The 17,389-nt window shown below is 37.6% G+C and overlaps 1 protein-coding gene across 2 annotated transcripts in view; it reads right to left on the reverse strand.

The window, feature by feature from the left end:
* Positions 1 to 16,037, reverse strand: part of thsd7ab (thrombospondin, type I, domain containing 7Ab) — a 132,701-nt gene extending 116,664 nt beyond the window's left edge. For both annotated transcript variants that reach the window (XM_082150608.1, XM_082150607.1), the window contains exon 1: positions 15,592 to 16,037. In XM_082150608.1, coding sequence (XP_082006734.1) covers positions 15,592 to 15,724 — 133 coding nt within the window. In that variant the 5' untranslated portion in view covers positions 15,725 to 16,037. The remainder of the gene's footprint in view (positions 1 to 15,591) is intronic.
* Positions 16,038 to 17,389: the final 1,352 nt, after the last annotated feature.

A 17,389-nucleotide genomic window follows, 5' to 3' on the forward strand; every position in this document is an offset into this window, starting at 1 on the left:
AAAAGACCCTAGGTTGCATTTTGGCGAGAGTTACGCTTGAAGTCCTTGACCCAATCTGCTTGCAATTACATCATTCTCTATAAGCTACAGCTGATTGGTTCCCGCTGTATTGGTAGCCAATGAGCTTGCAGCTCAACATTCAAATTCTTGCCTATTGTTTGCAACGTGCTTTCAGAAACCCTCCACCTTCCCCAGGTCCACCTGCATAGATCTGCTACACAGGTGATTCGTATATGCTTGTACAGCAGCAGCAATAAAAGCAGCAGCAACAGCGTATCAAACAAGACCAAACACATTAACACTGTCATACTTCTTGGCGTGCCAAACTCTCAGAGATTTGTCATGACAGAACAGTGTGTATTGTAACATTAAAAGTGACTTTAATGTCATTTTGTTATCAATTTAATGCATCCTTACTGAATAAAAGTGTCAATTTCTCACCAAAACTTTTGAATGACAGTCTATGTGTTTTTTATGACAGTCTATGTCTATGTATTTTTACTACAACACATTGTTATATAATCAACTAGTTCATACAACCAAAAAAAAATGGACACAGTAACAGTTCTCAGTTCATAACAGAAATACTGATTTAAGGTTCATGAACCACTCCAAATTATTCAGTAAATCTTTTTGTCAGATTCATTAAAAAAGATTTGACTCAGTCATTTGTTCTACACTGGTTTTCTGACACGGACCATTCCTTTTTTTATTTTTATTTTTTATGGAAAATAAGTATGGATTCTCAGTTCCCAACACACTTTAAATAATCTAAGCAGAGCCTTAAAATAGATCAACAGGATTGTGATACTTCCCACAGATTAAATTCAATCCAGGAAAATTCTGGATTTGAACAATGCGAGTTGCCGGTGATCAAACAAGGTAATCTGACCCGGCACATCGAGTGAGCGGAGAGAGAAAGAGACAATCAATGAAGCTCAGTGGTGTGAAAACAGGGATTTATCTCAACAAACACACACCTCACTTCCTCTACAGCACTCCCAACATCTGGACTTTTCCGTCATTTTTCCCATTTAATCACGCTTAAAGGTTGAATGAGTATTTGCTGAATCCGACTTGTTGGGATTAGAGCTGTAATCGTGATAGGAGCGGCCCTGGGATTGGTAGGAAGACACAAATCAGGTAAAGGGCAAATCTTTTTAAGGAAACTCATATTGTGTCCTTAAACGGTCTCAAATTTTGCTTGGATTTGCCAAGATACAATCCTGCAATCAAAAAGTCAAAGAGCTCTAACATTTTTCATCGAAATTCTCCCAACATTAAATTATCTCAATAATTTTATCATTTGTGTCTAAATGCCTAAAATTATCTCAGTATTTGTCTGATTTGTGTCTAAATACCAAATTGAAAATCTTATTAAGTCTCCTGGACTTTGAAAGAACAAGCAATAACATTTTCCTCTGAGATATAATGCTATAGGAATGAAACGAATACCTCAATTGCTTCTCAAAGACAGAAACCAAAGACTTTTGATTAAAGTACAGAGTCAAATATTACAATATGATATTGCTCATCATGCTTTTATCCACAAAATTTTGATTTTTTTACTCTTATCCCAATTGTGTTTGTTTTTATTTTTTCAGAGGAATTTTAGGAGAAACATCTCAGATAAAGATACTTCAATGAAAATGCCAAAAAAAAGTCTCCTGGGTTATCAAAGCAATAACATTTTCCCCAAAAAGCATGGAGTGTAATTACCGGCCTAAAACAATGAAAGTGAAACATGTCTTCCCATTTTAAGCCTGAAGATCCTGAAGATGATTATGGAGTATTAGCTATTGCAGGACAGTTTATCTGCAGCAGGAGATGGAGCTCATCCGTTCTGTCACTGGAATTGCTCAGACACAGTTTGTGGAGTTTATCTTTAAAGCGAGACGGACTGGTGGATACGGCCTCGGCTCTGACGGGTCAGCAGACTCGAATCCTAAGAGCTTGTGTTCAAAGACCACCCCAGCAGGAAGCGCATCTAAAGGACTCAACCACCGCCCCATTCCAAGCATGTTTCTTCAGATCAGACACTGACGGATCCTTTGGTCAAAATGAGGCGAATTGGAAAAACATGAAGCGTTTTTATTCTTTTGGTCTGATGTGGGTTCAGTGATGATCAAATAATGTGAGAAATGTTGATCAAACTTTGCTCATACAATTTGTCATTAAACCAACGGAACTGCTCAAATTAATTCCAGAAAGAAGTTTCCATTACAGAAATGCATTGGGCCATATAATAATGGTACATATTTGATAATAAATTATATAGTTATTTAAGACATTCCTTGCGTAAATAATGTTTTTTTGTGTGTTTTTTTTTGTGATTTTTACAGAGGCTTTCAAACATAAAATCTAAATAAATCAAAATAAATCAAAAACAAATCAAAACAAAAGTAGTCTAAAAAATGTAAATGAAAAAGTTTGGGAAATTGGGATCAGATTTTTTTTTTTTTTTGAAGGAAGTCTCTTATGCTCACCAAGGCTGCATTTATTTGATCAACATTACAGCAAAAACAGTAATACTGTGAAATATTATAAAATATATATTTTAAATATCAAAGAATCCTGAAGAAAAATAATAATAGAGGAATAAATTACTAGAAAGTTCAAAAGAACAGCATTTATATAAAAAGTTATATTTTGTAACATTATAAATGTCTTTGCTACCACATTTGATCAACTTTAATGCATCCTTGCATTCATTTCTTTAAAAAAACAAGTTACTTATTTGAACAGTAGTGCATCTAATTTGTCAAAATGAGGCACTAGAGACTGGTATTGTACCAGAACCAAAATGTTTGAATTTTAAAACTTTACAGACAAACTTTTCAGCACATATGATGATAGTGGTCTGACAGCCAGCTGAATGGACGGATAGAAAAAATCCTGTCTTGTCCCTCCACATGGTCTCTGCTGGCCAATCTGTGATCATGTAAATACCAGCTGCCTAGGTTCTCTGAGCCATGGCAATACACACCCACACACTCCACGCCAGTCACATGATGGCAAATTCAAAGCTTTAATGATATTAATCTTTCAAAAACTGTCACTAGCCAATGCAAGATTCCATCTGTAGCCTTTTTCCCAAAAGTTACACTTTCCACAAGATAGCACAAGGCGAGTGATGCCGTTCAAGACTGCTGGGTTTATCAGGACGGCAAGAGATCGTACTGACCTACATACAGTACAAGCATACACACTCTCTCACACTCAGGCACATGGCTCCACTACGGCAAATACTCCACGCATTAAAAAAAAAACACACACCTAGAGCCATGTGGTTTCATGCATGTTGTCAGGGAAAAACGGAGAGGCCTGGAGCAAACGGAAAAGCATTGGATTGATTTCAGCATAACAATATGCTTCCTCCATGTAAGGAAACTGTAACAGGCTCAGTTTAACAAGAGATTGTGTTCAGGACACAATACAATGGTAGAAATATGACAGACAGGTTGACTTGTTTCTGACACATCACACCCTGTATTTTCACATTACATGCATGATAATATAAATTAATATAGCTGTGCAAACTTTGGGAAATATTAGGGAAATAACCTTAATACCAAAGTTTCCACAGCTATATTCATCTATATCATGCATGTAATTTGAAAATACAGGGTGCAATGTGTCAAAAACAAGTCAAGACAAGTAAAAATGAGACAATAAAATAAACATGGCATACAAAACTTTGGGTTCAGTAAGATTTTTTTTTTTTTTAATGAATACTTTTATTCAGCAAGGATGCAATAAATTGATCAAAAATGACTGTTTTAATTGTATTTTTGATCAAATAAATGTAGCCTTGGTTTAAAACATTAAAAAAATCTTGCCAACCACCAACTTTTGAAAGTTATTTGCAAAGCAGCATAATATAAAATTCAGAATTTATGTTTTAAAGTGTTAGTGTTTATGACTCAAGTGTTTCAAAATGTGAATTTATTTTAAATGCATGTATTTAATAATATCTTTTGGTTTACCTTAATCAATTTCCAAATAAAAAGGGGAAATTATCAAATTTGATTAAACACCTTTCATTTTCACTTTCACGCTTGCATTGTCTTTAACTCATACACTTCATTAGATCATGCATTCTATGGAAATCAAACCCATGAACTTGTTGCTATAGCACCACAGTGGAATGATTTGTATATCACTATAAAGTGCTGTAGAAATAAAACAACCCTGTTGTGATATGTTACAGTGATATAAAATGACTCACACAAGATTTTAGTCATGCCGCCCACCCCTAATAACAATGTGCTTCCTCCACATAAGGAACTACGCTCAGTTTAACAGAAGCTGGTGTCAGGATACACTGTGGAAACACACTCAAAGGAAGCAGAAGAAAGAAGGTTAATATAAGAGCGTCGTCACGGCGTGGTTGCCATGGCTGCAGTTGTCAGCATGGCACAGGGGGCTCATGTCATGACTGACAGCTGTGACAGCGATGTAATCCAATCCCCTCACAGTGTTCATCTTAGCCCCACTGCACAGAGATCTCGACGTGAACTGAGTGGGAGAGGAGCGCGTGGGCACCACAGTGGAACGACGCCAGTTGCATGGAATATTACTCTGACAGAAAAGAAATTCACACTCGAGTCCTGTGTCATCTTCAAGGCGATTAGACAGAGGGAATAATCCGGTGGGAAGGTGTGACGGGGCAAAGTATCGAGCTCACCAATATAGGATGAAAAAAAATCATTTTAAAAACGTTAAAAACAAGAAGAATATACATTTCGGGAATTTTATGCTTGAAGTTAAACCCTGTTTGCTTTCTTGATACAAGTTTCTGGTCATGTTGTGACTTATAGGCATAGTTCACCCAAAAAATAAAATTCTGTCAGAATGATTTGATATCTTACCCCTGACCTTTCACCTGTCCAAAATACCCGAGAGCTCAAGCTATGTTCAAACTTCCCCAATAAAACAAGTTATAGTATGACTTCAGTAGACATTTTATTGTCATTTTTGTGAAACAACATTTTGTTTGAATCGAATCTAACAGGGTTTCCAAAACTGGGGTTTGTTAATTAAATCAAAATGTCCAATTAAAATAAATAAAATAAAAACAAATCATAAAAAAAAAAGGATTACATTTTTATGTCAAAGGGGTTCGGCTCACAAAAAGTTTGGGAACCCCTGACATTGAATACTGCACACAACTTTTAAGGTTATTAATGTTGTTTTGTAGTCCTTGTTGAAGCGTTATACACTGAATAGTTATGAACTGTCACTGTCTGAAAAAGAGCTGCATGAAAATACTCCTTTTATGTTCCAAGGAAAAAAAATAACAACAGCATATGGGTTTGGAATGACATAATGAGTGAGTAAAAAAAAATGACAGAATTTTTATTCTTGGAAGCATGAATATGAAGCATATGCTCACCCATATGGGTCACATAGATAATATCCCACAACTCACTGCACTCGAAAATATCAATAGCTCATCAGCATAAAGTCACGGTGCTTGTGGAACAGTAAGCAGGGAGGGCAGGTTTCGAGTAATGAAGTTGAGTAATTAGAGAAGATGAAAGACATTATTATTGGCATCGTGTCAGTAAATGAAGTGAACTGTAAAGGGAGGTGCGACAGAGACGAAACTCATGCCCGCTGAGCCTTTATGAAAGATCTGAAGGCGTCAGTGCCTGGGTGTAAATGTGGAGGTGCTGCCACAGCGAGATCTGGCGCTACAAACAACACCCACATCAGAGAGGAGAGAAGGATGGAGAGAGAAGAGACTGGAAAAGTTTTACACAATGGTACACAATTGGGGGGGGGGGGGGGGTCACAAATGAAATCCATATGAAAAATCACAAATGAGATCAGTTTAAAATTCATACACAGCAAATAGATTAAATTGAGATGTTTGTTTAAAGGGATAGTTCACCCCAAAATTAAAATTCTGTCATCATTTACTCACCCTTAATACAAAAGGAGATATTTTTAATGAAATCTGAGCATTTCTGTCCCTCCATTGACAGCTACGCAACTACCACTTTGACACTTCAAAAAGTTCATGAAGAGATTGTAAAACTAATTCATATGAATTGAGCGGATTAGTCCAAATTTTCTGAAGAGACTCGATCGCTTTACACGATGAACAGATTGAATTTAGGCTTTTATTCACGTAAAAAAAAAAAAAAAAAAAAGAAGTATGAATGAATGGATGGTTTAATATTGTAAACCAAAAACTAGAAAAGCCGAGGGGTAAAGGAGACGGCCTGACCACCTGCCTGTTCTTTCACATCCAAGAGCCTGTCAAACATGATTATCTGTAGTGAGAGTCAAACTTGCACATTCAGGTTCAGGGGGAAAGTTCTGCTGAGTGCGTTAACTGAAGCAATCTGGGCAAATGCTGGGAGCAGGTTATATGAAATCACATCAAACCAGTACATGAAGCTCCTGAAACATTATAACCCGATAATCGAAACCCTGTACCGAACCCTGACCATTAGCTAACCCAGAGGACAACGACAGGTTGATAAGAAAAGCAAAGACATATACTAGCATTCAAAAGTTTGGGTTTGGTAGGATTTCTTTTAATGTTTTGATTCATAGTACTCATAAAAGAGTAGGCAAAATGAACCCGGATGACCTACTTCTTCAGGCGAGATCCTGAAGTGTGCATTCGATGGACACTTTACTATCCCATGAGGCCACGGGAGAGGATTTATGAATGGTAGTGAAGCGACGCAACTGATGCTGGGGCCGGTTTCACAAAGCTATTTTAGACCGGTCCATAGTGTTAGACAAGTCTAAAATATGCTCATAGACTAGTCCAATGCAAGTTAGACTGTTTCACAAAAATAAAGACTGACTTAATTTAGACCAAAAAAAGTAGACACCTTCCCCCCAGGCTAACTTACTACTTAACCCCTAACTAAAGGGGGTCGCACACCAGACAAGAAGCGCAGCGCCGCGCCGCATCTAGGACAACTCGAGGTATCGCACACCGGACGCGCATTTTCTCAGTTTATGGCCAGCAATACTGTTATGTTTAAGGACATTATGGAATTAAAATAATGTCTGTAGACTCTGCACTATGTTATGATTGTACTGTACAATTAAATACAATCGTTGCTAAGTCTGCAGTCTGAACACTTTACCTCAGAGCGTCCGTTACCTGAATGAATTGAGAATATCACCTGAAAATCCGATAACATCAGCAGTTTTCATCCACGCAGCTGATTTATGTAAATGAGTGTAAAACTAAATGTATATTGCAGGACAGGGTGAAGTCAGTATATACATTAACGACGTTTTGAGACAAATATGAGACAAAAATGTAAATGGCGCTATGTGGCGCGGCAGGATTTTGAACAAGGTCCTGAGTCGTTGCTGGCGCCATAGTGGCTTAGATATAGTAGATAGTCATATAGACATCTAAATCAGACCGTTGCACAAAGCACTTAGGACTCTGACTATCTTAAGTAGGACTACACTGCAATGCATTCTGGGTAAAATAAGACACTTTTCAAAACAAAATAGTGATGCTTGCCTTAGCAATATAAGTAGCTACATAGTTAAAATATTTCAAGTAATTCTTCATTGTACACTGATTGTATTTTATGAGTATCCAACACCAGAGAAACCAAACTTCAGGAAAACTCACAGTTTTACTTCCTTCGCCCAATAATCCACAGGAACAATGGCTATCGGCCAACTAAATGTCACTGCACTCACAAACACAGTCCATTTCATTGAATTCTCTGAAAAGCGGAGTGTTGCTTCACAAAGATGAAAGAAGACCTCTTGAAATGTACATTGTTGAGGTGTTCAGGGTCTCTAGGTGAACACTGCCGGTCTCTTTCATTCTGCTCTAGAGAGTTCAGAAAGACATCCACAGCAGGGATGTGAAGTTGGCTGACCTCTTTCAATTGGTATTGTCAGAGAGTATTAAGTATTTTCGTCCTCTTGCTGAAGACGCGTCTGAAAAGATTTGAGGTCACTCTGTTCGGCCTTTAATATACAAAGTACAGTATCTGTATGTACACATATGCTCTGTTAAAAAAAGTGAGCTGCTATGTAATACAACACCCTATAGCTGACATGACCATTTGAAAAGCTCTACACAGGCATTCAAATAGCGGTCATCGTGTAAAGCAACAGAATTGACTCACAATTTGTTTCAATAAAGTTCTGTGTTATAAAGTTGCTGTATTGATAATATGCAAACCTGGGATTGAATATTACGAATCTTGTTGCCTCTTTGATGAATGTTTGATGAATCTCTGAATGGCCAGACGGTTTAGTCTGTTTTGATTGGTCTACTCTGCTCTGATTGGTCAGATGGCCCAGTCTGTTGTGATTGGTCTACTCTTTTCTGATTGGTCAGGTGGCCCAGTCTGTTTTGATTGGTCTACTCTTTTCTGATTGGTCAGATGGCCCAGTCTGTTGTGATTGGTCTACTCTTTTCTGTTTGGTCAGATGGCCCAGTCTGTTGTGATTGGTCTACTCTTTTCTGTTTGGTCAGATGGCACAGTCTGTTGTGATTGGTCTACTCTGCTCTGATTGGTCAGATGGCCCAGTCTGTTGTGATTGGTCTACTCTTTTCTGTTTGGTCAGATGGCCCAGTCTGTTGTGATTGGTCTACTCTTTTCTGTTTGGTCAGATGGCACAGTCTGTTGTGATTGGTCTACTCTTTTCTGTTTGGTCAGATGGCCCAGTCTGTTGTGATTGGTCTACTCTTTTCTGATTGGTCAGATGGGCCAGTCCGTTGTGATTGGTCTACTGCTTACAGCCCGTTTCAAAACAAAACTCCAATACCATATCTGAACTTCAGCTCCGTAGTCTTCCTCACCACTTGATACACTGTGATAACAACAGTAACGATGGTGTCTATCTTAACATATAAAGTTTGATATTTGAAACTTTGCAGACCTTTTACTTTCTCAAACAGCTACACACTACATGAAAGTTATTATCCGGAAAAGCATAATAGGGGCACTTTAAAATGCCGCCTGTAGGCAGCTTACTAGATATTTGACACAGACCTTCAGATCAGATCTTCTCTATAAAGCTTTATGCAGAATAAATCTCAGTCTTTCTTTCTTACAATTCTTCTCAAACCATTTCCCCCCCCCAAAATAATCCTTATGCTTTTAACCAATGCTTTGTAAAGTAATAATCATATGTGGTCTGGCACTAAGACATTGTGGAACATGGTGTAAAGGACTAATCCTCTTATGCCACACTAAATAAACTTTATGGATCTAGAATAATCTTTAATCCACACAACACAGCCATATTAGAGATGCCTTGGTCTTAGCGTAAGCCCTGTCATTTAGATTAAACAAACACCATTTTCCCAGCAGGACTGAGACCACACACGCACGTCCATAAAGGGCGACCTATTTCATAAAAAGCAGATTTTTTCAAAATAAACTATTATGCTGTAACACATTTACTGACCCTTTGAGGCAAAAAGAGTTTGATTATGTAACAACTGTATGCTTTCACAAGTGGCAAATACTGGCAAGGTGCAGTTCTTCCTTTGCCGAAATAGAGGGATTAAAAAGCAATATTCCTAGAAAGACTGGATCTTACAACAGTCTGTTCTCACTCTATCAGGGTCGATGTGTGGGTTTTACAAATGCCGTTTTCAAATACTGGAATTTAGGCTGAATGATATATAAAATATTCACAACAGGTTAACGTTTTTTAACAAGTAATATAAAATGAAGTAACATTTTAACATGCTCTTTATTTGTCATTAAGCTTCCTAAAGATCATGACACGTATAACTTGCTACATGACAGTATTAAAAATAAAAAAAAGCCACCATCTGCCATCTTACAACTGTTTTAGTTAAAAATATGAGGGCTAATATTGCTTGCTTATGTCTAATATTTGCTTTAAAAAAGTGTTTTTTTTTCTCCAAAAGAAATGAGAAATTAATGAAAATAATTAAACACTTAAAAACAACATGACAACAAATAGTGTTGATTTAGTAGAAATACTGTCATTTTATTTTATTTTTGACCACATTCTACTTTTTGCGATAAATATTTAGAATTGTCTACAATGGCGTTTTAATTTAAATGATAATGCTTTTGACTGCGAGAAAAGCCCCTTTTAACTCAAATTGTATGTATTTGCTATAAAATTGATCATGTATCATATCTTTAAAAGGATTAAAAATATTGAATTTTTTTTTTTTTTAGCTATATCACCAAGTGCTACTTGGAACATAATATATTATGGAGAGTTGAATATCCCCAAATAATACCCTAAAATTAGCCTTGGCTCCACTCCTAAGAGCTAATGTCTCCATTTAACCAGTGTACAGTGGCTATTCTAAATGTACAGAACACATCATCACAAAGAGCTTACAGTTTTGTGAGACTTCCACAAATATTACAGAATCTTACTCATTATTCCCTATGGGACATTATGAGCAATTGGTGAAGAAAGTAAACTGTGACAGCGAGCGGAAATGATATAATAAACATAATGAAAACGCTTTAGCTTTATACCCACTGTACAACAGCAGCACTTAAGAACATGCATCCAGGGTCACATTTCATCCCAAAGGAATATGTCCTATAATTCCAGTGGTTAAAGTGTGCAGAGAATAGGATGCGCTCCATTTAGTGAATATGAGCACGATCAAACTGCTTCTGGGGAGTTCACACTCTTAATGCGCAGTGCAATTAGGACTGCAGATTTCTTAAATTAGAGCTAAATGTAGGCGCTTCAAAATAAGCAGAAATAAAAATTCAATCACACAAGGGAAATGTATTTTCCAAACTGTTCAAATGCCATTAAACATTCTGTGAGAGAATAAAATATTCAGAGAAAACCAGCGCGTCCTAAATTTGAAGCCCTTTACCAGGGGTCTGGAGTATTTTTTAACCAATTAAAGTAGGAGAGTTCGCTTGCCTGTAGGTCCATATGAAAATCAGGGTCACGCAGGGTGACATTAAAATGCATTTCCTGAAATGAGTTCGAAATTTCACCCAGCACATTTCCTTTTCTGCCTCTCAGAATGAAGGTGACAATTAAGTCACCTACATTTCTTTCCCATTTAATCTCACTTTCAATAATGCCTCTTATTTTGAGACGAGGAATCTGCAAAATCTCTTAAAACAGCAGTTATTTGGAATATAAGTGGACTTTGATCTCATGCTCTTCGTCTTTACTCGATAAACTACAATGCATTTGGAAACACACTATGTCTATGTGGACATACCTGACTTAAAACATGTACAAAGAGCCAGTGTTTGTGTGTGTGTGTGTGTGTGTGTGTGTGTGGCTTGGTAAACCTTACATTATGGGGACAAAATGGATGACACAAAGATGGCAATATCTGAAATCCTTGTGGGCACATTTTTGGTCCCCATGAGGAAAATGGCTTATAAATGTGATAAGTGATGTTTTTTTTGTAAAATGTAAAATGTAAAAATGCAGAAAGATATCTGTGATTAGTAGGTTTTGGGGTAGGGTTAGTGTAAGGGGAGAGAATATACAGTTTGTACTGTATACAAATCATTATGTCTATGAAAAGTCCCCATAAAACATGAAAACACAATGTGTGTGTGTGTGTGTGGTGGAGTAAAGATCTTAAGAGAATGCAACCTGCATGCTCCTGCTTCATTAACAAGCCTTATTATAGAGTCAACATGGTGTGAAGTGTGAAAAGCTCTGACAGCACAACTTTGTTCTCGAGGGATTGTGTGATCAGGAGACAAGAGAAGAATCCAGCGTAATCTGGGTAATCTCTGCTCTTAAGAGTGGATAAACCCTGCTGAGGCATGAGCCACACACAAGAGTTCAACCATTAACCATTCCTATTGGTTGTGAGTATAGCCAATAGGTTAGCCTACACCTACCATGTCAGAACTAACCATGAACCAATACAAGCAATATTAAATATTAAACATTAATTATGTTCTGATTGGCTTTATTTGGTGAAACTTGTCGCATCGTAACTAGTTAGGAAACAGTGTTATATGTTGAACACAATACAAAAAAAAATTTAAATAGTTGATTTTTACAAATATTACAAAAAATCAGCAAGAAACATTTAATTTAATTTAATGTACAATTTTGAAGTAGAAAGAATGAAATAGTATTTTCTTGTAAAACGTACTCCAATAATCTTCATTGACAACTAAATAATTAATTCAACGCTATCTCACGACCAATTCGTACGAATTCGTACGAATGATAAAAAGTTGGCTAATTCGTACGACCTCACTCGTACGAATTTGTACGATTTGTCTAAACCCACGTGATGGGTAGGTTTAGGGGCGGGGTCAGGGGTAGGTCATTCGTATGAATTCATACGAATTGGCAAATTCGTAAAATATGTACGATTTTGCAAAAATCGTACTAATTCGTACGAGTCAGGTCGTATGAATTCGTACGAATAAGCCACCTCGTAGAATTTGTACGTTTTCCCGTGAGATCGGGTTGATTAATTTAATTAAATCCAAAAAAGGTTTGCAGAGTCCCACAAGCTTCTATGAAAAAACATGAATTGGTGCTTTAAAAAACCAGAAACAAAAATGCTGATATGAAGAACCTGAAAGATAAGGTCAACAACTTAATCTCTAAAGATCATGAAAAACAACTTAATAACCTTGTCCTGCTGAAAAGACCACAATAGTTGTTTAGCAGCAGATATTTGTTTTGATGTCCATCCCCTGATCACCAGAACAATCCACTAGACCAGAACCAAACCCAAATAAACCTGCTAGGGCCAGCCTGGAAGAAGTCTTTTCAGCTTGATAAGAAAAAGCATTACCTGCAAAATTAAAACACCAGCATATAACACCTCCTTTATGTAAGAGCGTAATAGGGTATCAGTCATTTAATAATAACTTGGCTTAGGTGTTTCTTCTGACTCATAGAACATGGGTATTATGCTCATGGATTCATTATGAAACCAGAAGAAGGTTGCTGTTTTTAATCAGAATCCACTGTATGTGGTCTCTAAGTTTGGCCACCTAATGCGTGTCCTAATGTGCACTTTGGATCTCATGAAATCACATGAGAAAACATGGCCAAGGCTGTGAGCAATGCCTTCAGCAAGTAAAGGGAAGTGCTGCTTTTCTAACAGAAAGAGTACACACTTCTTCAGCAGAATCAAGGTTAACGGATACCTTAAAAGGAATAGTTCACCCAAAAAGGAAAATACTCAAATTTTTACATTCAAACTATATAGCCTACTTTTATATTTTGAGAAGTCTCAGTGTTTTTGTCGATACAAGTTAATGGGCAACGTTGTTTGGTTACCAACATTCTTTCAAATATCTTCTTTTGTGATCCGCAGAAGAAAGTAAATGCATAGAGTTTTGGAATTACAGATTTTCATGTTTGATCGGAGTACACTTATATATATATATATGGGTATAGTAAACAATATGCTTTGGTATATGGAACAAAGAAAAGGAAAGCTGATGATATGAAAAAGTCGGTTTACCAAAGTCTAGTATGGTATAAAAAATAGTTCAGACTCTGAATTCTGATTATATGAGCCGCTTTGATGACAAATTCTATGCTAGCACAGTTTTATAAAAACAATAAGCCTTTAATTCATGCCTAAAATCTGTCCTTGCTTGTGGAAAAATCAAAGTAATCGACGGCCTCTTAATTTCTGATGCTACTCACTATTAAACCAACAAAAGCCTACAAGTCAAGGTTGCTGTAACCCAAACAATTTAGGCCAGTAAATTCCCTCATTAATTAAGAATCCTTCCTGAGGAATATTAGCCTGTTTTGAGACACATGAGAGCCGCAGCTGAGGTCTGGAGCGGTGGGGGTCAGCGCAATACTGCATATCGATAAAATAAGAAAAGACTTCTTCTAATTGGAGGCTGAGGCATGTGGAGATAAGGACAAAATTGCTCCGGTCTTCCCCAGGGATATTTGAACATCAAACCCGCGTTCAGACAGCAAACAGGGAGGGAAATGTACAGACACCAGCGTGCCATTTAATCCAGCCTGATTATTAGAAATAAAAGCACCAAATATGCCAGCGGTATCGATTGCAGCCTGAAAAACACAGCCATTAAGAATCACTTAAAGAAAAGCGTGTAGGTTTTAACCATCATTTCGAGGCACACTGCTGTACTCCCTTTCTAGAGCACTTGTGTTTCCAGGCCTGTTATATGAACATCTCCATCATGGGGGATATCAGCCCTAGACAGCAGATTTATTGCTCTTCTGTGAAGCCAATAAACAGCAGAGATGTGAGCCAATTCCCCACTGGTTGAAGCCCGGGCTCTTCTACGGTCAGATTCATTATGCATACAGTACATCATACGTCAAAACTAAATTTCCCTCCCCTTGAGCGCTCTAGAAAACGCAATAACATTATCACACCCGAGCGCTATCACCGTCAAACGGCACAGATATGATACTATCATGGATCTGCCCATCCAAGATAGACTCTCGACATTTCCACCAGATGTTTTTCGATGAAATGAGCCAATGATCTGTAATTACTGTGACCTACAGGAGAGAGATATATGTAGGTTAAGTTTGCCTGCCGCTCCGCTTCTCTGCATGCATGTACTAGGGATGTTTTCACAGTATAAATCCCAACAGCTCATTTAATCTCCTTACGTGGTTACATCCTCTTTAAAAAAATCACTAACATAGTGACAACTGCACATTGACTCGGGACGTCGCTCTGGCCAATGGGAAAATCCGAACTGCCCATTTAGACTTTAGCTGATCATATACCAGGTTGCAAATGAAGATTTGATTTGAATGCTTTGTACAAACTGTATTGAAAGTGTTTTAACTTTTGATCAGATCACCGATTCTCATTACAAAATGTATGTATATCTTGTACTAAAATTAATACATATATTTTTTATCTGAAATACAACTGTCCCAATAGAATGATTTTCATTATTGTATTATGCAAATTCGTTTTTTTGTTTTTGTTTTGCATAACAGTAATGATATCGTTCTTGCATTACAGTACTGAGAATTAGGGGGTGAGATGTGTTTTAATATCATGAAATATCACAATGTAAAAATATTATGGAAATATTTAAATTATTAATTATTTCCTTTATGTAAAACAAAAATATAAGTATTAAATATAATTTAAAACAAACATGTGTTTATATTACTTAACATTATAATTACTCATAATATATAATATTATATTTTAGGCATTTTTAACTATAGCAGCCTTTGTGAACAAAAGAGGTGACCGCGAAAGACGGCCAAATTCACAATCAAAAGTCAAATAACTTCTATTACTTTGTACCTCGGAGCTACTTCCATTATACTGTCAGATTTCATTACAATAATGATATGGCTCTTATCTAGCACAAGAAATCGAACAATCAGCCTGGGAAAATGGAGACAGCCTACTGTGCGGAAACGGGGACACATTCTCTACAGTGCAGACTTTGAGAATCAGAAATTAGGATGATGAGAAATAAATCAAACACTCTTCGCAGAGCTGTTTAGAAGTGCGAGTGAAGACCTCTACTTGCCCTCATTCATCACGCCAGATAATACAACTAATTACAATGCAACTTTGTACAGACAGAGGACATCTGGAACCTTCATATCCCACTGACATCCATCAAGGTACTTATGGAAATAGTCGTATACCTGTCTCCCAGAAGTACAGCGACTTCCCGTCTCCTGTCGTTTGGGAGCAAACGCTCCAGATTCCACAGAGCAGTAAAAATAACCTCCATAAACACAGGAACGCTGTCCTTGCACCCCTAACCCCAAGTCCCATGGCTCCCCCTGAGTCGGGTAAAATCCACTCGGTCGGGAGGAAAAGAAACCCCAGTGAGAGCAGAGAAAGAACTTCAGTCGCACAGACTGAAAGAGTTTGTGTGCCTCTCCAGTTAGCGTTCCCCGAAGGAAAGGTGCATGTGGCGGTTTTCCTCGTCTTCTGCTCCTTTGGTTGGCTGGAGGGAAAAGGAGAACGCTTTGGATGAACAATAAAGAACGGCAGCCACAGTTACCGGCACTGCTGCTGTCCTCTGCCTACTGCAGCTGACTGACGCCGCATCTCCCCTCCCTCTCTCTCTCTCTCTCTCTCCCTCTCTCTCTCTCTCCCTCTCTCTCTCCCTCTCTCTCTCTCTCTCTCTCTCCTGAGCTTAGGGCACAAGGACGCTCCTTCGCCATGCTCCTGTGACGCTAAAGAAGACAAGATAAGAGGGGAGTGCTGTCGCTAAGGGAGGGAGGGAGAAAGTGGGAGATTTATGAACTCCATATTGCACATTTTTTTGTGTCTGCGTATTAAGGAACTGGAGTTGAATGAAGCGATTCTTCGATGTTTCGAGACCCCCAAAATGTTAAAATGACCACTGAAAGCTAATAATGCATGCAGAAGAAAGTGTCAATTTGCACTAAATGCTCTGGCTGAAAGCATGATATCAAAATGAACACACATTTACTTTCTTAATTGATGCTCCTGGATGTTTTGTGAACAATGTGCAATGCATGCTACTTTGAAGAAAATAAAAAGGTTGTTTGTAATCTATTTTCAAAATGCAATACTTCAGATATACTCATGATATCCTGCCTCTTCAAATAGGCGATGTTCCTTCGGATAACAAAATAACAATAAAAAAATTATTTATGCACAGTAGATTTGTGCCATCTTTGCTCATGTACACTCAAATCTGAATCAATTATTATTAAACCAATCAACTGAGCCGTAATTGCCATTTGGCTAATTACTCTGGAGCCACAGGTAAATGAAGGAACTTCACTCTGAAATGCATCATATTATGGAAGAAAAATGGGTTTAATTGCAAATTTACACTACACTGTAGGGTTTTTACATGATTTTAAACATTAAATTTCAGACAATAACAAACAGTATGAGCAAATTATTTTAAATCTTACTACATACTCAATCCATTCTCAGCATATCGACAGAAGTCATTCCGAGGGCAGAGATCACTAAATCTTAATGACTGTCTTGTTAATCCACTTTCCTAAGCTCAATAGCTCAGGTTGTGATCTTGAGTGCTAGATACTGGCATGAGAGTAGACTAAACATAAGTGTGTGAGGCTCAGGAGTCAAGATACTTTCACACTAGAGTTTCTGGTGTGGACTGTGGACCCAAGTCCAACTGAAACCAGAATTCACTTTGTATGGTTGTTAAAGGCGATTGCCCGAACTTGGGTGTGATCCAGAGAAGTGCATCAGAGTCTGCTTGGAAAAAGCATGTAACAAATTTGACTACATCAAAACTGACTGATACATCCAGACACTGTTTTTGGATGCTTTATACTTGATCTAGATCAATCTTTGCTGCTGGACACAAACAACTGAAGAGCAAAAAATAGCAAACAAGTCTTCAATCACTTCAAAGTCCTAGGTGCAAAAATAGTCAATAAATGCCCCCCCAAAATTGACGCTTCCCAAGAAAAGAACATATTTTGC

Source organism: Leuciscus leuciscus (genome assembly GCF_965113295.1).
Source record: "Leuciscus leuciscus genome assembly, chromosome: 20".
Lineage (NCBI taxonomy): Eukaryota > Metazoa > Chordata > Actinopteri > Cypriniformes > Leuciscidae > Leuciscus > Leuciscus leuciscus.